The sequence below is a fragment of the Lemur catta genome, chromosome 6 (genome assembly GCF_020740605.2).
Source record: "Lemur catta isolate mLemCat1 chromosome 6, mLemCat1.pri, whole genome shotgun sequence".
Taxonomy (NCBI): Eukaryota; Metazoa; Chordata; class Mammalia; order Primates; family Lemuridae; genus Lemur; species Lemur catta.
In genome coordinates this window covers 55,824,607-55,847,007 of record NC_059133.1, presented here as the reverse complement: position 1 = coordinate 55,847,007, position 22,401 = coordinate 55,824,607, and the positions used below count along the sequence as shown (strand labels likewise).

At 51.1% G+C, this 22,401-nt stretch overlaps 1 protein-coding gene across 1 annotated transcript; it reads right to left on the bottom strand.

Annotated features, from left to right (window-relative positions):
• Nucleotides 1-1,893: 1,893 nt before the first annotated feature.
• On the bottom strand, nt 1,894-9,412 carry KRT2 (keratin 2). Its single transcript, XM_045553929.1, has 11 exons — nt 9,103-9,412; nt 8,774-9,057; nt 7,600-7,814; nt 7,179-7,239; nt 6,253-6,348; nt 5,445-5,609; nt 5,005-5,130; nt 4,005-4,225; nt 2,842-2,876; nt 2,379-2,756; nt 1,894-2,348 (listed from the first exon to the last, which is right to left on the bottom strand). The coding sequence occupies exons 1-11, from the start codon at nt 9,410-9,412 to the stop codon at nt 2,269-2,271; spliced, it is 1,971 nt and encodes a 656-aa protein (XP_045409885.1). The 3' UTR covers nt 1,894-2,268.
• Between the last annotated feature and the right edge of the window lie 12,989 nt (nt 9,413-22,401).

Genomic DNA, 22,401 nt, shown 5'->3' with positions numbered 1-22,401 from the left:
GGAGGAAGAGGGGCAGAGGGCTCCAGTGGGAGGGGTGTGACCCAGGTGCTGGACTATTCTATGACACTTGAGAGGGAGGGGAGAACCCCTCTCCAGAGGTAGTCGCTCACTCTGTTACCTGCTTAGAGCCGGATTTCTGGCGTGCCTCAGGCCTGCATCCCGCCGAGTTAATAATGCACCAGGCTAATTCTGCTGTTGGAGTCCAACACAGAAGTAGCATGTGTCTGGGTGGATCTGAGAAAAGGGCTGTGGTGTCTCGGGTGGGAGGCTGGGAACCGTAGAAGCGGTTGGAGGCTCAGACCACGGACAGTCTCAGGACTTAAAGCCACTGGGAATAAAAGCTGCCACCTTTCCTGCCTCACCTCTCTTCCCCTCGGAGAGGTACTCAAACGGCTCAGGGTTCCCAAAGCCTTTGAACAGCGCAGGAATGGAGAGGCGGAGGCCTGGTTTCTCTGCCCACCCTGGGCCTTACCTGCTTTCTCACCTCAATGAAAAGTTCAAATTCAGTGACTGCTAAAGCTCCCTTCAGCCTCAAATGTCTGGGACACTAGTCCCAATTTGAGGTTGTGTCCGCGTTTATAGGATGTGTGCACCCTAAAACAGCAGGGCCCCCACACTTCATCTTGCCACCCTCCGTCCACAGCCCTCTCCACCCGGCCAAGGCCTGGGCAGGTCCCAGGGCCCTCCTCTGAGCAGCCGGTCACCCTGGACTGCTCAGCCTCACACACTGCCACCGTGCCACCTGCAGCCTGCGGAGCTATTCCTGCCCAGGACCCTCAACCCGGGCCAGCTGGTCTGGAGGCAGGTGGAGGCAACTGTTGTCTGTTCTCAAAGCCACCCTGCAACCTCTGGGAGCGGGATGGGGGTCATGGACTCAACTAAGGCTTTACCATGCCTTTAAAGCTGGGGTGGAGTGAAAGAAAAGAGGAGCCTCAGGATTCTTTTCTGAGTTGTTTTAAGCCATATCTGCCAGATCTGAACACCACACATGTGAAGCTTAACCCGACCCTACCAAGCTACCATCTCCCATTCCGGCCACTCTGGCCAGGCTATCACCAACGCCAAGGGCCCAGCCCCGCCTGCCCAGCCATGCCTGCACTCCCTGGGAGCCCCCCTCAGGTGACAGGGCCATTCTGGGCAAGGGGCCGACATCATCCTCACACCCACAGGAGAGGGCCACTCAACTGGGACATCCCCAGGAAGGGCTCCTGAGGGCTGCTGGGCACGGGGAGGAGACAGGTCCTTTATTTGCCGAGTGCGGTGGGACTGCTCTGATGGCAGCGGGACGCTCTGTGAGGCCACTTTCCCGTCCCCCAGACGCTCCCCAGCTGTTCTCCCCCTGCCTGGCTGGGAGCACCACGGGCAGCATATGGCTGCAGGGGCACGAGAGGCCATGACCTCTGTCGGACAGCAGACAGCCGGGGTGGGTGCCCAGGGGCTCAGCTGGTTTGCCCTGAGGACAAGTGACCTCAGGTCAAAGCTCTTGTCAGAAAAGGAGCAGCGGAGTCTGTGGGAAACTGCTTCTCAAAAAGAGTGTTTTTTTCCTGGAGAAAGAGTTTTCCACAAATCCCCCCAGCCCCCTCCTGGCAACGCCACAGCCCCCCAGTCTGGTCAATGCTTTCTGAGACCATCCCACCCATCCGCTGGCTCCAGGGCTGGCCAGCTCTGTCCTCCCGGAGGCAAACCCCCTGCCCCCCCTCAGGGGGCCGGGCTCACGCTGGAGCCCTCTTTTATCATTTCCGAACTCCGTTTCCTGCGGCCGACCGCTTCTGCCGAGGCTGGACATCACACAGACGCCACGCGACATGAGTTGCAAATGAAGTTTATTGTGCAGACACCCAGACCACAGCACTTTCAAAGGCAGAGTGGACAAGAGCAACTATGCACACAGAAACACGGTCCCCCAGGCACGGCAGGGGAAGGGTGCAGCCTTGGAGGTGGCGTCGGCAGGCTGCCCTGCGGTCCTCAGCAGAACACCTGTCTGGAGGAGCACCGCCAAGCAGGCAGTGCAAGGAGGGAGGCACGCGGGGGAGAGAATGGGGCACCGCCGAAAGCACAGACCTAGACAGCGCAGATTCTTCCACAGAACACAGCGGATGCCACTGCTCTAATTGATTTGGAAAGAAGATCTTTCAAAAACTGTATGTGGGCATCATTTTTCCCCAAAATGCCATCAGAGGTAAATAATAAAATTTGACCTGCTGTCAGTTAGAGGTACAGAGACAGGCTTCTACATTCTGGAGTGGAAGAATCGGGGGGACCCCATCTTTATCTAAAAGAGAAGGTCACGCTGGAACCAAAAGCTTCAACTGAGCCAGAACCACCCTTTACAGACCCAGAGCCTCCCCCTACAGAGCCAGAGCCCCCTCTGGAGCCACCACCAGAGCCGTATCCTCCTCCAGAGCCGGAGCCCCCTCTGGAGCCACCACCAGAGCCGCCTCCTCCAGAGCCACTTCCAGATCCGTATCCTCCTCCAGATCCGTATCCTCCTCCAGAGCTGGAGCCTCCCCTAGAGCCACCTCCAGATCCGTATTTTCCTCCAGAGCCACCGCCAGAGCCGTATCCTCCTCCAGAGCCGGAGCCTCCTCCGCCACCACCTCTGGAGCTGGACCCTCTGCCTCCAGAGCCATAACTGCCACTTCCAGAGCTGTAGGCTCCTCCTCCTCCTCCAGAACTGGACCCTCTACCTCCATAACCCTGGCCCCCGAAGCCAGCTTTGGATGCCACATTTGAAGAAATGGTGCTGCTTGTCACGGCTGCAGAGAAAGAGGGTGTTACCACAAAACTTTTGACTTCCCCCTGCCTCCGCCCCACATGACAGGACCACACTCTGCTACTTACACACGGTCACATTGCTGCTCAGGTCTCCAGACATCCTGTCAGGGAGAGAGAGAGAAAATAACGTGCGGCAGAGCACTTAGGTTCTGCGTGCATGTTGTTTTACAACTTCCACCTACAAATGTACAGTTTAGCCCTGAAAACCAGCCACCAGGGCCTCATGGATCCAACTTTCTTATGTCTGCCAGATCACAGACAGGGCGACAGACCCCACATTTATGCACAGCCTTGCATCTCAATCCATGTCAATTTTTTTCTCTGTTAGAAAATGAAGAGTTGCACTGTTGATCCAAAGTGATTGAAAAGCAAGTTCACTTTGGACTTTGCAACACACTTTTATATTTAAATCCATCTTAGAGACTCTGTTATTCAGAATCCATGACATGCCAGAAATGATGCAATGAGGCTGCACTGAGCATCCAGTTCAGAACTGTGGCTCTGTACCTCCCCCTACTCCTCCCTCCCGCCCCACCCGCCTCTGGGCCAGTTGAACACTGTCCCCCTTTCTCTCACAAGCTAGAGCCAGGAGGCATCGCCTCTCTGACAGGCACAGAACAACAGCTGCTCCCTCTTTGTTGTCCTGGCTTGCTGACGGCCTGGGGCAGCTCTTCCCCTTCCAGTTGCTTCAACCAGATTAAGTTACCAAAGATGCCAATAGCACTGACAAAGGTCTCCAAGGATCCCTCTTTGAAGGTTAGCAAATGGTTCTGTTTGTCTCTCCGGAAACCTGCACAGAACTAGGACTGTCACCTGTTCTGATAAGCATGTCCCAGCTAGTCGGCACGTTCCCACACACAGTCTCCCCTGCACACACAGCAGGGAGAAGAGGCCACTCACCCTGCAGACCTAGAGACCAACTTCCAGACTGTCCAGGACTAACCTGTTTTCACATCATTTTGTTTTCACTTTCAGAAAAGACCAGGATGTTTAGCATATTGCTTGATTTAATTTAATATGCCTTGTGAGTCATTTCACATTGGTAAATGTGCAACTCTACGCTAAAGCTTTGTGTGCTGGGTTTGTGCTTCGGGAACATAGAGGGCGTCAGCTCTCAGCAGCCGGGAGGCCCTGCCCCGTCCTCTGCCTTCCCCACCCTTGCCTCCAGCCCTGGCTCTAGGAGGAAGAGGGCAAACCAGAGTACCCTTGTCCCCTCCCAGTGCCCCCACCTGCACTCCTCGCCCTCCAGCAGCTTGCGGTAGGTGGCGATCTCCACGTCCAGGGCCAGCTTCACGTTCATCAGCTCCTGGTAGTCACGCAGCAGCCGGGCCAGGTCCTCCCGGGACTGTTGCAGGGCCTCCTCCAGCTCGGTCAGCTTGTTCTTGGCGTCCTTGATGGCGTGTTCCCCACGCTGCTCAGCGTCTGCGATGGCATCTTGCACACTCTTACACTATAGGCAAGCAGAGATTTCTGTTTGTACAGAGGGGAGCCTGCCTGGCAGAGGGGTACACGGAGCGGAGGTGCTCAGGGTGTGGGAAGCCAGAATCACTGGCCCTGGAAGTGCTGGGTCCCCCCAAGTTAATGCAAGTCACAGACAACTGTGCTAAGACTTGCTGCTGTCTCTGGGGCATCTCCTTCCCAAGTCACCTTCGACTGGACCCCCAGACTTTCCCCATAATACCCTTTGATCCTCACCACACAAGGCCAGAACCAGTATCCCATTTCACAGATGTACATGAAAACACTGGAAAGGGACTGCTTTGCAGAACTGCTGCTGTTGACGGAGTCGACGCTCTGCCCACAGTCTCTGTTCCAGAGCCAGTGTCCAAACCCAGGCCAGCTTGTCCAACACCCACTGCCCCACCATTAACCCAGTCGGCTGGTGCCTAGGAGCTGTGCCACACACAAAGGGGAAGCCACGTCGACAATCCACAGCAAGTCAAACTGACTTTCGCTTTCTTTGTCGTTGCTCCTTTTTATTCACGTACACAAGGGAACACAATTCTTTCCCTTCACCCATCCTTACTTTAGAGTATCTCTTAGGATCACCCTAAAAATTGTTATAAGCCTTAAATTATGTTAAGTGGGGGGAGTTTGGGATCAATACATGCTAGATTACAGCTTGCCAGTTTCTCCTTTCTCTCACACACGCACACTCACAAGCACCCAGGCACAACCTCGCTCCCCAGCCTCCAGTTGAACTGGATGAAGCGCAGGGCCAAGCCTCACCTGCTTCTTCACGTGGGCGATCTCCCCTTTCAGCCTCTGGATCACGCGGTTCAGCTCGCTGATCTCCGTCTTGATCTCTCGCAGGCTGTCTCCGTGTTTCCCAGCAGTGACCTGGAGCTCTTCATACTGATGCAGGAAGAAGAGGACAGTTCACAAGGAAGCTGTAGCCTGGTCCAAGTTCCAGCTTGACTGGAGCCAAGGAAAGGCTGCTCACTGGTCCAGGGAGGGCCAACCAGTCTGGGTGTCGTGGCCATGTTCATGGAGGTGGGGACCCTCTCACGTCCCCGGAAGGACTCGGTGCCATTCTTGACACTCTTTCCTGGGAATGATGCCCAACTTCCATTAGACAAAAGCACCAAGAATCTACTGTGCACTTCCCGGGTGGGGGCGGGCCCCAGCTTGTCGTACGGAGCCGCACTCCCTGCACTGCCAGGACTTGCCTTGCTGTGGTACAGCGCCTCGGCCTCAGTTTTGCTCTTCTGGGCGATGTCCTCATACTGGGCACGGACCTCGTCGATGATGCCATTCAGGTCCAGGTTGCGGTTGTTGTCCATGGACAGGATGACGTTGGTGTCGGTGATAGTCTGTTGCCTCTGGGACAGCTCCTACAACACAAAGGGAGGTCTGGCCATGCTCACAAGCACAGGCAGCGAGGAGGCCCCACTCCCCTGTGTTAGGGAAATGCAGACTTCAGACTAAGCATACACAGAGAGGGATCAAAATTGTACCCACTATTCCTAGGCTTCTCCCATGGTTATGCTGAGAATTGTGGCTAGAGGTGCTGTATTTCTGGAGGCTCCTAGTTAACAGCCTTCGTCACTTAGGCCAGTTATGACAAGGGCCCCCAGAAGGAAGCCAATCCATGCCAAATACATTAAATTTACTTCAAGTTTCAGAAATCATGCATGTGTACTTGGTGGTGGGGGGGAGGAGATCGGAGATGCAGTGCATTTTTATCTCTGAAGTATCTTGGGCACCGGACAGGTCTCTTCCTTGGGGGAGCTGGACATTTAGGGGATGGGGGAGGGGAAGTTGTCCTGAACCTTACTTCCTATGACATCAGAGAAGAAAATTTCTCTCCCCCAAGACCTACGCTATAACCCCCTCCCCCGTGGCCTGGAATGACAGCAAGCTGAAGTCATTCAGTTCACAAGCCCCATTCCTATCACCTTTTCACCAACTGGGAAGCACTTTCCTTTGGTTAAAAAGGTTGGGAAGTAGGGGTCTGTCCAGGAGCAGCCTCCTTACCGCGTCAAAGAGGATTTTCAGGAACTCAAGGTCCTGGTTCTGCACATCCACCTTGGCTTGCAGCTCCACCTTCGTTATGTAAGCATTATCCACGTCCTGCAGGAAAAATCAAGGGCTTTTGGTGAAACTCATGCTCCCCCCACCCAGCACCTGGCACGGATCCCTGTATGGGTCCCACCTGCTCTCGGCCACTGTCCTCCACCCAGTCCCTGTTAGCTGCTCTCCAATATCCCAAGCACCTCCAGGTGAGCCATCTGACGGGCAATTCACCAGGCACCTCTGCCAGTGACTCCGTGCCCCTATCGCTGCTCACACCCCCACTCCCAGACCATCAGTGCTTGGATGGGACCAAGCTTTGCCAACCAGTCTCTCCCACCTCCCTGAGACACAGTGTGTTCCCACAATAGGGTACAATGTTCTTTGTGGGCTTTCATAGTCCTCAACTTTCAGCCTCTCTGTCCATCCCACCTCTCCTGAAGTTCCCTAGATTAGCCACCAAAGGCCCCACAGGACCCAGGGACCGAGGGTGAGAACCTGTACTTTTGGCCTTCTAGCTCAAATCTTTGTCAGCACAACCGACAGCAACTTTAAGCAGGCATTCTAAGGAAAGCCCCATTCCTTCCTTAGCTCTTTAGAAGAATAAAGTGCTTTTTGCATTTGCATTTATCATGATCCAATATAGGCTTTAAGTTGGTCATTGCTGGACAGTGCTCTATCAAAAATGCAGAACATCTTTGGAAACTGGATCCAGAAGCATGAACTGCATAGACATTTTTGTTTCTGAGAACAGGCCATAGACATGTCCCACCCCTTTCTCTAGCCACTGCTGTTTGCATTCGGAGTTGCTTTCCAGCCTGTGTGTTCAGACACAAGGAGCTGTGAAGCACCCTTCTCCCTACCCCCAGCCACGACATTCTCTTGCTCACCTTTTTAAGTGTCACAAAGTCATTCTCAGCGGCTGTGCGCTTGTTAATTTCATCCTCATACCTGTTGGGACCCAGATTATATAGCAGTCAGATTAGTTCCAGTTTGTTTGTTTTTCTTTTCCTTTTCCTACTGGATTCACCCAAAATGCCCCATCCTCTGGGAATATGAAACACTATTTAAATGTCTAAAGTGAAGCTACGATATCCCACATGAGGATAAATTTCTATAAACTAATTCTCAAACAGGTAAAAAATATGATCTCTAAAACCCTGATGTCTTCCTCACAAATAATCAACAAAGATCCAGGCGCCTCTCCGCTGTGTCACCACAAATGCAACTGGGGGATGGGTGCCTTTTGGGGGATGACCGGATGGCTCAGTTCAAAATTTATCTCCACTCAGAGTTTACTCTGCCACCTACTTCTTCCTAAAATCCTCCACAAGATCCTGCATGTTGCTCAGCTCTGAATCCTGCGACGTCCTTTCCGCCGAGAGCCTATCCACGTATCTCTTGAGGTCCTCAATGTACGCCTGGAAGATGGGATCCAGGTTGGTGGTGCGGGTGCCAACATCCAGCTGCTGCAGCAGCTCCCATTTGGTGCGCAGCACCTGGTTCTGCTGCTCCAGGAACCGCACCTGCCGTGACCAGAAGGAGAGCACGTAAGCTCTAGGTCATCCTTCACGCCAGTAAGCCATCCTCGCCACAGGCAGCTCTGGTGCTGCTTTGGGACCTAGAGAAGCCTACAAGCCTTCATCCTCACCAGCTGGGTGCCAGATCATGCCAGGCAGAGCTCCTGAGCTCCCTGCCTGCACACTTGGAGAGTGCTGCAGACTCCTAACGCTACATCTGGCCCTCTCCACACAGGGAACTCTCTCTCTTACTTCACCATCCACTGTGCTGTTTGCAGCTGCTCCCAGGACCCCAGGCCATGTCCCTCCCCATCTTGGTTGAATTTTGGGCAAAGGTCCCATAAATTGTGGGGAAAACCAAAAGCAGGCATCAGCTGGCACTGTTCTTAAGGGTGCTAAGTATGAGACAACCGGAGGGCTGGGCTCCTCAGCCGGGGTTCTAAGAGCCTCGTAAATTCCTGCCTGTTTCAAGGCAGATAAACCAAGACAGGTTCGTCTTCCTTGAAACAGGAGAGAACCAGTAACACTCCAAAGCGACACCAGTAAAGACTTCATGGATCACAAAACTGAGAATCCTTCTCTTGAAGGCAGGAATTTTATTCACTCCCAAGCAGATATTTTGGCTAATGGAGTACTAATCTCTAGGGAAGGAAAGACTACTTCAGAAGATATCTTACTAAACCTGCTGTCCCGTGGCCTGAACTAGTCGGTCCAATTCTCACCTATATTAATTTTTCTATGATTTTCAGAATTTCCTATAAATATTATTTATTTAGACCACAACAATAAAGCCAAAGAGACAAATAATTCCTAAATGCAGACTGTTACAGAAAATGCACGAAGCTGGCATCTCTCCCATTTGGAAATTACAAATAACCCAGGCTACGGAGGCTACACCAAATCTGCACCATCTTCTTTTCATTTAGCACTGGAGGTGAGGCATCACTGAGCATCAGGAGACTCACCTTGTCGATGAAGGAGGCAAATTTGTTATTGAGAGTTTTGATCTGTTCCCGCTCCTGAGACTTCACATTCTGGATCTCTGGGTCGACTTTCACGTTGAGAGGCTGTAGGAGGCTCTGGTTGACAGAGACTTCATGGATGCCTCCACCAGGGTATCCTCCAGGCCCGGAGCCACCAGGACCCCCAAAACCTCCAAAGCCACCGCTACCTCCAAAGCGGCCTCCACCAAAGCCGCTTCCACCAAAACCGCCGCCTCCAAAGCCGCCGCCTCCAAAGCCACTGCCTCCTCCGAAGCCGCCACCTCCGAAGCCACCACCTCCGAAGCCGCCACCTCCAAAGCCACTGCCGCCTCCGAAGCCACTTCCTCTGCCACCAAATCCACCACTGGAGCCAAAGCTTCCACCTCCTCTCGCCACACTAATGGAGATGCTCTTGGTCCCTCCAAGGCCAACAAGACTCCGACTGCCAAAGCCACCTCCACCGAAGCCTCCTCCACCACCGCCATGGCGGCTCAAGCAGGAGAAGCCGGAAGTGGATCTCCGGCTCCCACTGGAGACCACTGCTGAGCCGCTGCTGAAGCCCCGGAATCCTCCACCTCCTCCTCCTCTTCCTCGAGATTTGTACGAGATCTGGCAACTCATGATGCCTTTGCCCAGTGAGGGAAGTCGAAGGTTCCTGGGAAGAGTCAAGGCTGGAGAATCAACTCTGCTGCTGGGAGACTGTCAGGGTCCCCTTATATACCCGCCAACTAGGTGTTGGTGTGCATGGGTGTGGGCCCACTTATGCATGGGTTTGGTCTGCCTGGAAGGTATTCTTGGTGAGTGATTATCAAGCTAATAGCCATTAAAATTCTACTAATCAGCTCCATCCCAGAACTTGCTTTGATTGCAAACTTCTGTTTATCTGGGCATCAGTCATGCAATTTGATTTTTGTAAAATCATCAACAGGAGATCAGGATTTGGTTTTCTCAATCTGAAAAAGGACCTTCTGCAAAATGCTGCTCCTTGTTCTGGACCGACCCACGGGAGGCTGGCCACCACCTGGGCCTGTGCAGGCTTGCCATCCCAGGCCAACAGTGAAAGAGATGACAGGTTGAGACTGTCAGAGCCCCTCAGCACCAGCCTTATACCTCTCCTCACTTTTCCCTCTGCCCCAGGAAGAGTTTCAACAAGTGCAGGGGGCACCGCAGATGGGGGAAATAGGCACCCTCTTACAGAAAGAAGTTGGCCTGGGATGCTGCAAAAGGGTTGTCATTTTTTAAAATATCTTGGCTCTCTTCTTCCCAGGCTACACCAGAAATACACAATAACCAGACATTGAGTAGAGAACTTTCTTTCTTGTAACCAGTTTTTCTAACCATCAACTCTGTCACTTTTCTACATGAAAACCCAGAGGATGGGGGCTTAAGGAAAGTTTCTCTGCTCCTTGATCTGTGTGACTCAGGGCACCCAGTGAAAGGTTGCAGGCAAAGTCTTTACACAACTCCAAGATCCAAGGATAGACTGATTCAGTCAGCATGTACTCACGTATTGCCCAGTGATTCTGTGACACAGGTAGGAAGTCAGGCTCTTCAGTGACATCCAGAGATAGGTGAACATCAGAAGACCCAGCCAGGCTGGCCAGAGTCACCAAACTCACAGAGCACTCGCTCCTAAACTCAACCACAGTCTTCCCTTTGTCAGTGTGGCTAACCATGTTCTCTCCCTTTGAAGTGAGAGAACTGAATTTAACATCAGAAGTTCTGGGTTCGAGTCCCAGTTTTGCTATTTATTGGCTGTGTGACCTCAAATTAAACTGAGGCTTTATAATCTTAGCTATAAAATGGGAAATTCATATGACATGTGTTGAAAACTGTGACACACAATACAAATGTTAGTTTCATTATTGTTTGGGGTGAGACAAAGTTCTCTCCTTTCCCTTTCACCTTTGGCATGTTATTCTCTCTCCTAGTGACTGTGACCATGCACTCTACACGGGCACCATTAATCACAGAACCAGGATATTCTGATCCTAACACAAAGTTAGCATCAAATAATATAAAAAACATAAGCTTTGAATTTAAGTCCCAGTTTCACTGTATTTTAGTTAAATGACCTTTGATAATTTGAGTCGCAGCTTCCTCGTCTATAAAACTGAATAAGAATAAAAAGAATATGGCTGCTATGCAAACAGAACGAGATAACATGCACGTGTGCTAAACACAGTTCCTAGTCCACAGCAGAAACTCAATAAACGTCATTTACCTTCCTGCACCCCTCCTCCCCAAGTTTCCAATCTTATGACTTAGCTACATGGCAGGGATAGGTAAGAGGGTAAAGAACAGGGAACTAGTTGGGATATTTGACTTTCAGTAAAAGAAAAAAAAAATGCTGAGGGAAGCAAATCCCTGTGTCTTCTTGATTTTTTTCCCCTATCTGCTTACATGATTATAATCATGCAAACAAATCATAAAGCTAAAAGCTTTGGAAAGAGTCTCAATCCAAAGCCAAATGTGTCATTATCTATGGATATCTGAGCAACGCCCTAATTGTCCATTACTCCACCGTGACTGCGCCGAGGCCATGCCAGCTTCGGGGGGTCTTAATCCCTCTGTGAAGGAAAGGAACAAACATGTATTGACCAGCTGCCACATCCCAGGTTTGTGCCAGGCACTCAATCTGCGTGTTTTACTGCCTTTTAATTCTGCTGTCACACTTGGTGTCCCTCTCCACCGAACATCTTCCCTCTCTAGACACATTCGCCTATCTGTGAAGGTCAAGTTGAAGAAGAGTCCTCCTACTGTCTGGAAATGTGGAGGGCAGAATTAATGCAACTTGGATATTATGGGACATATTTATTTCCATTTTTTTTAATTTCAACTTTTACATAATCTCAACATACTATTCTAGATCATATGCTTTGCATTCTTTAAGGGAGCAAAATGGCAGTTAAAAATCTTGGCTTGGCTGTGATTTTGCCACTGACTTTCATCATGGTCCTCAATTTCTCCATCTATAAAATGGGAACATTTATTCTGAATCCTCAGTGTCCCACAAGGACATTGACCTGCCGGTGTAAAGGGTTTTAAGCTTTGCTGTCTCCAAAACCAGAGCAGGGATCCTATAGAACAAAATCCTTCTCATGCTCCCCACATTTCCTCTACAAGCTGCCGGCAAGCCTAAGATCCTAAATACTTCTCCTCGTAGGTTTTCAAAAGCACATCCATGGCCAGTTGGGCAGAAAAATGAGCCCCCAGTGTTAAGCAGAGAAGGGGTTAACTGTTTAGCCAATGGGAAATCAATTAAGCCCTCAACCAAATGTGGATGCTAGCGCCAGATTCCCAGGTAGGGGTTAGTTTCCTGCTCTCCTGTACTGCCTACCTCCCTGCAGCCTCATCTCACAGTCCTCCCTGTGCTGCAGTGAATGAGCCATGTCCCCAGACTCCTGCAGGGCAGAGTCAGGGTCACATTTATCCTTAGCCAAACCCTCCATCCCCTCAGCACAGAGTGGTCACTCAGGGAATAAGCCTACATTCCAAAAATCATTTCTGTTTTTCTTGGTTCGGAATTGCATGTTTTTCCAGATGTGTGGATGTGATGTTAGTGATGCCCTGAGTCTTTTCAGCCTTTTATGTGCCTGCTCCCTTAAGATCCTGCTCAGAGAGTTGTCTCAGGTTTCTGTCCTGTCTCAGGTTTCTGTCCAACCCCAAGGGTTCTCTCCTCACACCTGGGAGGTTAGCCTCTCCTTCCCGCACCAGCTGGGCAGAGCTGCCATGTGGCTTGCGCTGCCTCAGAATGGAAACCAAGAGTTTAGGTTTAAAAAACAAAAACAAAACAAACCAAAACCCTCCTCTTCCAAGCCCCTGCTGCTGGGCTTAGGCTGCTCAAGGGGCCCAAAACCATAGGGGGCCAATAGTGTCAAGAAAGAAGTTCAGAAAACAGAGGCTGGGAACAGGCTGTCCAGCAGCTCAGCCCAAAGCAGAAGCCCTGAGCGGCAGCTGGTGCCTGGCCTTTCCACCGGGCTTTGCACAGCCGGCTGACTCCCATGCCTTCCATGGGAGTGCCAAGGTGCCGCTCCAAAGAGCTCCACAGCCCTAGTGGTGCCCAGAGGAGAGACAGGAAGCTTACAGGCTCCCAGCAGGAGCACCTTGCTCAACATGTCCCTCCAGGGCATTTCTTTGTAAATGATTATTTTAAAACTGCTTACTAAGTCTATAGTCCCAGCCCCTGACCCAGTTCTCCATCTCGGCCCAAGCTCCCCTCCTTTCTTACCTAACATCTCTATTTTATTGGCTTTTTTTTTTCAATTGACCCCTTTTCTTACAGCGAGGCCTGTGGCTGTTGATTTAATGTGCTCTGGCCAAACTGGTTGGGACTGAGAAGCCAGGCTGGCTGGCAGCCAGGTCCACCCTCAGCACGAAGCACCGAACGTTCCCACCATGCAAAACCCCATCCCGGAATGAGGTGATTCCAGAACATGCACACCAGGCTTATCTGGAAAGCGGGGTGTGGCCACTGCTCAGAAGCAGTGCAGACCCCAGAAGCAGGGGAGGGGTGAGGGCAGGGGCTCAGTGCATGTGGGTTGTACTAACCCAGCAGCCCAGCAAGCGGGGATGAGCAAATGCAGGGAGACTCCAGCACAGCGCCCGGCACATAGCAGCTGCTTGACAAATGACATTTCCTTTCCCATTGCCACAGCCATCAATGTCACATGCAGTTCTAAGTTTCTAACTGAGCCCCAAAAGATCTGACTCAGAAAATGGAAAGTTACACATTCTAGCTTTCATTCTCATTGGGCTCCATCTCCAGCTGAATTAGCTCAGTATCATGTCAGGGGCTACACAACTGCTGCCTAGTTAATGATGCCGGTGTGACTTGTGCCTGCGTGTCCCCACCTACGATGTGTCTTCATTCACTCAGAGAGGGCCACTAAGGGGACCTCTGTGCAACACTCTTGCTGTTCACAGCCTCGACCTTTGCTCCAGCCAAATGGTTTCCCTGGAGACAGCTGTCAAATATTCCGTCCCCTCATGGTTGTGATTTCAGAAGGATGGAATCACCATGACTATACTACTCACTCTTTCCTCACAGTGCAGGGCCTTCTCCAGGTTTCACCATATTTAATGGTGTCCCCTTCTCACACAGCCCCTCAACCTTGGGGAGCCTTCCTGCCAGTTCCACCCTGCACTGCTACCACTGACAGCTGCCATTCGTCTGCGGTGCTGCTCCCTGGACACCCGGCATTTCTCCAGCAGCAGCCTGTGCCGGGCACACGCGGGAAGTCCTGTCAGCATACCCTGCCTCCCCCTGCCTCCCACCCAGCCCCCGCCTCACCCCGCCTCGCCCTCCCCACCACTTGGAGCTGCCCCCACACCCTTGCGAGCCCTTGGACTTCTTTTGAGGCTTCCTGTGTTGGGCAGGCTAGGGATAATCGTAGCAGGAGGAAGGTAGGGAAACACCACCCCACAACAAGAGAGAGAAAGAGAGAGAGAGAGAGAGAGAAAGAGAGAGAGAGAGAGAGAGAATAAGCATGAAAACAAACTGAATATTAGGAGACCAGACTCAGTAGACTCCTGCTCCTCAGTCCAGCAACCAAGCTCTCAGAGCCACTTTCAGACCTGTGGGTGCTGGGCGTCCCTGGAAGGAACGGCCAGAGCTTGATTCTGGTGGCCTGCTTGCTACCGGGATTCTTATCAAGAAAAAAAAAAAAAAGAAAAGAAAAGAACTGTTCAGAATTCTCTGGACAGGTTTTTTTCTACATCAAAAACCACAGGTGGCCGGGCGCAGTGGCTCACGCCTGTAATCCTAGCACTCTGGGAGGCCGAGGCAGGAGGATTGCTCGAGGTCAGGAGTTTGAGACCAGCCTGAGCAAGAGCGAGACCCCGTCTCTACTAAAAATAGAAAGAAATTATCTGGCCAACTAAAAATATATATAGAAAAATTAGCCGGGCATGGTGGCACATGCCTGTATTCCCAGCTACTCGGGAGGCTGAGGCAGGAGGATTGCTTAAGCCCAGGAGTTTGAGGTTGCTGTGAGCTAGGCTGACGCCACGGCACTCACTCTAGCCCGGGCAACAGAGTGAGAGACTCTGAAAAAAAGAAAAAAAAGAAACCACGGGTCTTCCAAAGCCTTTTAATTCTAAAAAAAAAAAAAAGTGAAATCGTTGCTCATTAAGCACTTGATGTTTAATAGAGCTAGTACAGTCATTTGGGATGTGTTAAATTTACAACACAAATTACATTTTTATGAGCCATAGGCACACTTCATAACCCACTGGGTGTTCAAAGAAGTATATTTGTCTCTGTTCAGCAGAGCATTTATAAGGGAAGCTGTGTGATACACTGGGAAGAGTGTATTTAGGAGTAAAGAGCAAGTCCCTCTGCCAGAAACCACCAGTGTCACCTTGGCATGTTGCTCTCTTGCTGGGCCTCCCTTTCCTCACCTATAGCCTGAGGGGCTTGGAAACCAGCGGGAATTCGAAGATCCCTGATGAGGACCCAGAGGACCTGCGTTCTACTTGCAGCCCTGTGGCCAACTAAGTGCAGAACCTCTCTGGGCCTCGGTTTTCTCATCTGTGAAATGGAAGCACTGGGCTACAAATCTGTCCAGTTCCCTACAGTTCAGATGTCAGTTCAGGCTTCAAAAGGACATGATAGCTAACTCCCTGAGAGCGGAGGCAAACGCTGGGAGAGCTCGGAGACAAAGCGCGCAAGCGCAGACCACACGTTCAGGGTTTTCTCACTAAGGGACACAGGAAGGAATGGCAGCAGCAGGGTAGACAGAGGGAAGCCAGAAGGAGGGAGAAGGACAGACAGCACCTTCCAGCTCAAGAGGAGCGTTTGCCCCCCAGACAGGAACTGAGCCCCACCTGCAGGGGTGGCAGTCAGGGGAGGTGCAACTTCCCTATGTCTTGATCCCCCAATTGTGAACTCCTGGGGGTTTATATCTGTTTTTTCAAAGATGCCAGACCCAGGGTAGGCCCATAAATAGCTGTCTTGCTGAAGTATCGTTTCACCACCTCCAAAAGCTGAGCAAACCCTGCATGCTGCTTCTCCCTTAATGCTTTCTCTTCCCTGGCAACAGCAGACCTGCAGCGACAGAGAACTTGACCTCTGCTGGCGCCCCACATCAGGCACTCGGGAAAGTTTTGAGAAAATTTGTCTGTCTGAGATTTGGAGGAGTGTAAAATCTCCAGGCTCTGGCCCCTCCCTTGGGCAGAAGAACTTTTGCTGTTTCCAGCATTTGTCCCGACCCCCTGCCTTGCTCAGATCTGCATGCTCGGGCGGTGCCTCTCCCACATAGAGCAGGACTCAAAGATACAAATGTCATTGAGCCCCTCAGAGAAGATCCCTTGGGGGTCTGTGTGGGACTGTATGGACCCCACCTTCCCCACCAGCCCTCCAAGTCAGCATTTTGGGTGGCACTTATGCACTGGCACCTAGTGGGCTGAGGGCTTCCTGCACCCGCTCTTTCAGGGCCGGCCCCAGACAGCCACGCCCTGTGGTCAGGGCCTGTCCCCTGTGAACCCGTGAATGTGTTTGGGTTTACAGGGCTTTACAGCCACCTCACTGCCCATGGAAGGCCAGGGTGGTGCCTGTGCTTCTCTCCACAGAAGGTTTAATTCCATGCTATTCACTGTTAAGCAGAAATAATGTTTCTCTGGTAAGAAAAAGAGAGATGCTAATGACAGAATTTACAATGGGGATGTTGTGGCAGGCATGTCTGGACAGATCCACGAAACCAGATTACTGCCAGCATTTTCCACTGCCCCGTTCTGTGCAGACAGTAACCGTCAGGGTACACGTGGAAAGGCCTTTGCAGTGCCGGGATGCCCCGGGTTCCTGCTCAGGCCCAGGGGTGGGACGGGGGTGGGCAAGCCCAGAGGAGGGAGCTGCTGCGGGGTGAGCCAAGGGGGTGGTGGCAGATTATCAGACTGAGGTTGAGGAAGAGGGATGGTCCCCACTCCCCCACTGCCTGCCTCCTGTGTCCCAGGGAGTCCACGTGTCCCACACTGGAAAGGACAGGGAATCTGGTGATCCCTCCCCTCCACTCACAGTGTGAATACAGCACATGGCCCCTTTGGGGTGTCATTGCCAGAGGCAGCAGGGAACTGCTGAGGGCCTAGTTAAGACCCAGTTTCAGGGGCCTTCCTCCTGCTCTCTCTGGGGACAGAGGCGTGGACACAGCAGTGCCTGGGACTGAGCCTAGGTTCAGCTCGCATGAGAAGAGTCAGCAGAGGGGCACTTGCCAGCCCGGTACCTGGGAGCCCTGCTCCTGAGCAGTGGGCGGTCGGGGGAAATGGAGGGGGCAGGTTAGGGAGTTGCCACCCACAGGGTGCAGGCGGCTCAGTCGCCCTGGCGGGAGGTCTCAGCAAGTGGGGAAGGACAGAGACAGAGAGCTTGGTCTCCTGGGGCTGGGGGCCGTCCAGGGGAAGACAGAGAGGTGGGAGCAACCGGGGAGTGAGTCCACTTGGAAGGACAAGAGCGGAGCTGGCAAGGAAGCAGGGAGAGCAAGCAGCCGGTCCTGCCGCTGGCCATTAACGCTGTTGCAAGGAGCACCCAGCTGTCTGCACAACACTTACAGTGCCCACACCCTGGGGATTTGATGTCTTACTCACCAGCCACCCTCCTCCTGTGCTTTCCACCTCCACTTCCTTCATCCTCAGATCAGCCCCTGGGAGGCCGAGCTCAGTGGGCGCCCAGGGTTACTCCACACCTCCCTGGCCCTTGCTCCTGCAGAAGAGTCCTGCACCCCAGCTCCTCGCCCACCCCACAGACACGTAGCCTGGCATGCTGGCCCCTCCTGGGGACACCTGCTTCCTAACCACAGGAGTGGGGAGCATTGTCCTAGACCAGGTCGGTTGCTTACATTAGCTCAGAAAAGCGGACTTCATCTTTGCCCTGACACCTAGACGGTCATCTGCCAAGGAGTGGGCAGTCTTCCTGCTTCCTCTGAGAGCCGGAAGAGGGAAACTTCCAGGCAGAAGGGCAGGAGCTGGGTTATGTCTGAAGACAAGGCGGGGGGTTGCCAGGTTTCCTCCCTGCTGTGTTAGCAGCGGCACTCGTCTCTACCTGGCACTGTTGGGGACAGCCTCCCCTGCCAGGGCACACCAGGGTCTCTTCAAAGGGCTGAGAAGGCATGGTTCCTCATCATCCTCCGTGAGGAAGACTGGAGGAAAGGACTGAGAAGGAAGCTTCTGAGGCCAGGTCCAAGGCAGAGCCACCCTGCACCAAACTGGGTAGCAGAAACCCCAGGCTTTCAAACACGTGGGCTGTTGGGCCCTCTTCCTGTCCCTTGGGTCTTCTCCTTGCCCTCTGTCCTGGTGTGAAATACGACTACAGCATCCAAGGATGAAAGATTCTGAGGGATTCTCTATTGAGGGAGAAGAGCTGTAACAATTAGTTACCCTCGCATGATACCTTGCAGTAAACAAGGGCCATGCTGTACGCTGGTGAAGGGCAGGGATTGTCTACCACACGTGGATTGAATCCCAGCCCCAGCACTAATTAGGTTCTTGGCCTTGGAAGGGCTACCTACCCTTCCGTGGCCTCCACTTCCTCATCTGTAAAGTGGAGATAATAGTACAGTTGACCCTTGAACAATGTGGGAGTTAGGGGTGATGACCTCCTGCGTGGTCAAAAATCCATGTATAATTTTTGACTCCCCCCAAACTTAATTACTAATAGCCTACTATTGACAGGAAGCCTTGCTGATAACATAAACAGTTGATTAACACATATTTTGTACTGTATGTATTATGATGGTATTTTTTAACATAAAATTAAGCATCATCACAGTGATATTTGACCATGCCATGTCAACCCTGAATAGCACACTTTCAGATTTCTTTCATGTGAAAGAAGAATAAGTCTCTACCTTCTTTAACACACTGTTTTACAGGTCTCTTACAGCCAAATGCAATGTTTAGCTTGCACAGTGACTGTAACCACATTTGAATATCTAGATTTTCCAGAAACATTTCAGAACTTCAAACATCAGTTCCACATGATAAACTTTCAGCAAATACATTCTGATATTGACATCTAAGATCATATTACTGTATTCTTACAAGAAAGAAAAGAAAATGTTATTAAGAAAATCATAAGGAAAAGAAGATACGTTTACACACCATACTGTATTTATCGATACTGTAAAGTTTACATCGTCTGTTTACAAGATGAATTGTCTGTCTGAAATGGCAGGTGACCGCAGCTGCAGACTTCAATCCATGGTACATACCAAACAAATCAACTTTTTCTTATAATGCCACAACTTTTCCCTGTTTCCTGGAAGCTCTTCCAGTGCCACTAGTGGCACTTTGTATGGGTCCCACGGTGTTTGTTAGTCAAGGTTTATGGTATTGCACTAAACACAATGAAAAATACACGAGAGCTGTGAGGGGTCACTTTTTGCTGTGATATGTAATTTTCTGGAGAGATGAACTGCTCACACAGAGATGACCAGTGTCACACAGTGTTTTAAGCGGATACTTGCAACACTTGAGCTCACTGCAATCACAGCAGGAGGTGGCTCTGAAATTATTACACTAGTACAGTATTACTACAGTTAATTTTATGCAGTTATGATTTAATACTACAACTTTACATCTGTTCACATTTCTCTCAACTGCGAATGGCACCACGTATAGTCTGTGTTTGTGTGCGTAAGTTTTGATAAGTTTTAACTTTTTGTAATAGATTTGTGTATATTTTATGGTTGCAAATGACAAAATAGACTAGTATCTACATATATTTTGTGCATTCATGACATGCCTTTTTCTTAATTTTTTTCAATATTTCTAGGCTACACGTTCGCCTGTGAGTTTTTTTCAAATTGTTGCAAATCTTTAAAAATTTTTCCAATGTATTTATTGGGGAAAACTCACACATAAGTGGACCAGTGCAGTTCAAACCTGTGTTGTTCAAGGGTGAGCTGTACTTCAGAGAGTGGCTATGAAATAAATAATATATGTACTACTTGGCACAATTTCTAGCACAAAGCAAATGTTTCTCCTTTCCCATCGTCTGTAGAAGGTGTAGGAAATGTCTAGAACTTGTGGTAATAAAATAAAATCAACATAATCTCCTAGACTGCACCTGGCCACCTGACCATGCACCCCTTACCTGTGACTTACAAGGCCGCCTGTCAGGCCTCCCTCCTCCCTGGAGCCCCCGCCCCTTCCCCAGGCCTGGTCCCACCTGGCGGTCAGCTCCTCCCACTCAGGCATTAGTGGCCATTCACTACTCGGCTAGCAGTCATGGATTTAGGACACGAGCCCTCCCCTCATGAATGGGTTTTTCGTTTAAAAGGAAGACTCCTGAGTGCTTCAAGACCCACAGGAATGAAGGATGGGACCCCACCTTTGTCCCCAAGCAAGCGGCCCTTCCTGGGAACCCCCACACTCAGGGCCTTCTCAAGGAAGAGCAGCAGTGTGACCCTCACATGTGTCATTTCCCTTGACAATCTCCTTCCAAATTAGTTAGGGCAAATATTATCCCATTTCACACATGAGCAAACTGAGCCTCTAAGAGAGTGAAGAGACCTGTGCGAGTCCACGAGATGAATGGAATGACCTGTGAGTCCTCAGACTCCACCTCTGGGAGCCCCACTGCCTCCCACTCCACCTCTTTTGCCTAATTCCCTGCTCCTGACACAGAGCTTTAACAAGCGCGCTCTGCCTCTCTGGAAGGCTCTCCACCCCATTCTGGCATCTGTACTAGGAGCTCAGAAACACGGCAGAGACCACCTTGGCCGATAGCTTCATTTTTGAGATAGAAAAATTGAGTTCTGTGGCTTGTCAAGGTGTCCTGACTAAAGGGTGACAGAGCAGGAGCCCTGTCCCACAGCTCTTCCACCTTCATGGAGCCATGCCAGCCCAAGAGCACTGGATTTCAGAGCCAGAAAAGGCCTCAGGTAGACCGAAGGCAGGGGCTTAATAAATACCGCAGTCAACACTCAATTACCCGTAATGATGGAGAATGGGAAGCAAACAGAGGACGTGTCTTTCACGGGCTTCTAAATCTTTCATTGCCACACTTCCCCCCAGGCTGTGAAGGCAGGAGAACAACCGCCCCTTCCTGTTCACAGCCCTGGGAACGCCCGGGAAGGGGCTGAGGGGCTGGCTACAGGGGCAGGACGTCCCAGCGCTTGCCTCAGGAGACCCTCCGCAACCCAAGCTGGTGACTGTCCTGCTCTGGGATGGACTGCACTGCCCAGGTCCCACCAGGTGCACACCTCTCCATGGTGGCACGTGGCAAGGTCACAAGTGCCAATAAGGTGGCATGAGGCTCCTGCCACACCACTTTGCCTCAAAGCCTTATGTGGAAATCGTGGAAACCTTGTTTATCCATTATCAAGCCAAGAGAGAGGATTACTGAGAAGGCAGCCAAAAACAAGGCACTCCCCTGGGAACCCAGAGGGGTTTCTCTAATCCCTGCACACCCTAGCTAAGCACGGTGTGAATGAAGACACCCAAATGTTCATCTGTGAGTGCTAAGAATGGACCGTTTCAACTACAAGGATCATCTCATTCTTTTTTCAGGGACACAGAGGTAGACATCATGCTCTCTACTTGCTTAGAATGTTCTTCCAGCTCCACCAGGTGTAGGACAAAGAAGAATCAACTGTGCTGTCACTGGGAGAAACTTAAGACTGATAACAGAAGGGACTAACCAATCACTCCACTGAATACAGAGTAGGAATGCAGAGAGTAGGACAGATGAGTTGTGGCGTCTAGAAAGCTAAGCCAAGAGCCTGCCACACCCTTTCCCACCTTCCATATAATTGAGGTTAATTAAGACCTAGAGTTAGGGGAGCGGCAGATGGCCTCACCTCAGTCCTTGTCTCATGCACACCTCTGTGTGCAGACAGGTGACTACAATGCAAAGTGGATATTGCCTCACAAGATCTTCTTCCCAGACAAGAGTTCCCTTGCACCGGAAGCGGCAACATCGCCAGGGATCCTGCCTACCTTCCCCCCACTGCCACCACCCCCTCCTCCAAGACCCAGCTCAGACACAGCTCAGAGAGGCCCACAGGGGGGGCCTGGGGGGTTAGGGACTGCAGTATTGTATTACAAATGCTGGGATACAGGCAGGTAAAATGGGATGGGAACAAAAAAAATGCTTTTTTGTCCTGGGGTGGGATGCTTTTTTGTCCGGGGTGGGATGTTCACAGAAGTTGGATCTGGAAGGAAATGTTGATCAGTATTAAAATACATGCCAATAATTGTACCTACTTTCTGGTTATAGCTGCATTAATCCACATTTACATATGAAGAGGGTCTGGAGTGAAAATGGAAACTTAATAGGTCTTAGTCGAGATGAACTTTCTGTTCCTTTTAATTTTCTTTCAGATGATTACTATGCTGTTTGTGCAATTTTTAAAGTGAAAATAAAAAATGCAACCTAGTGATGTCATTTGGACTATTTCCCACCTCTCTGCTTTAACCACCCCCGTGAGGTGGCCAGTAGATGTAGCTCCTTCACGGCTGGAAATTTCTAACGCTATAAAGAATGGCATGGTGAAGGGGGTGGGGTGCAAGTGCAGCCCCAGGCTGGCCCCTCCTTCGTGGCGGAGCCCCCTGCCAGCACCCACTGTGTGCACAACAGGAGTTTGAGCAGAATCGAACTAAACCATAAACAACCCATG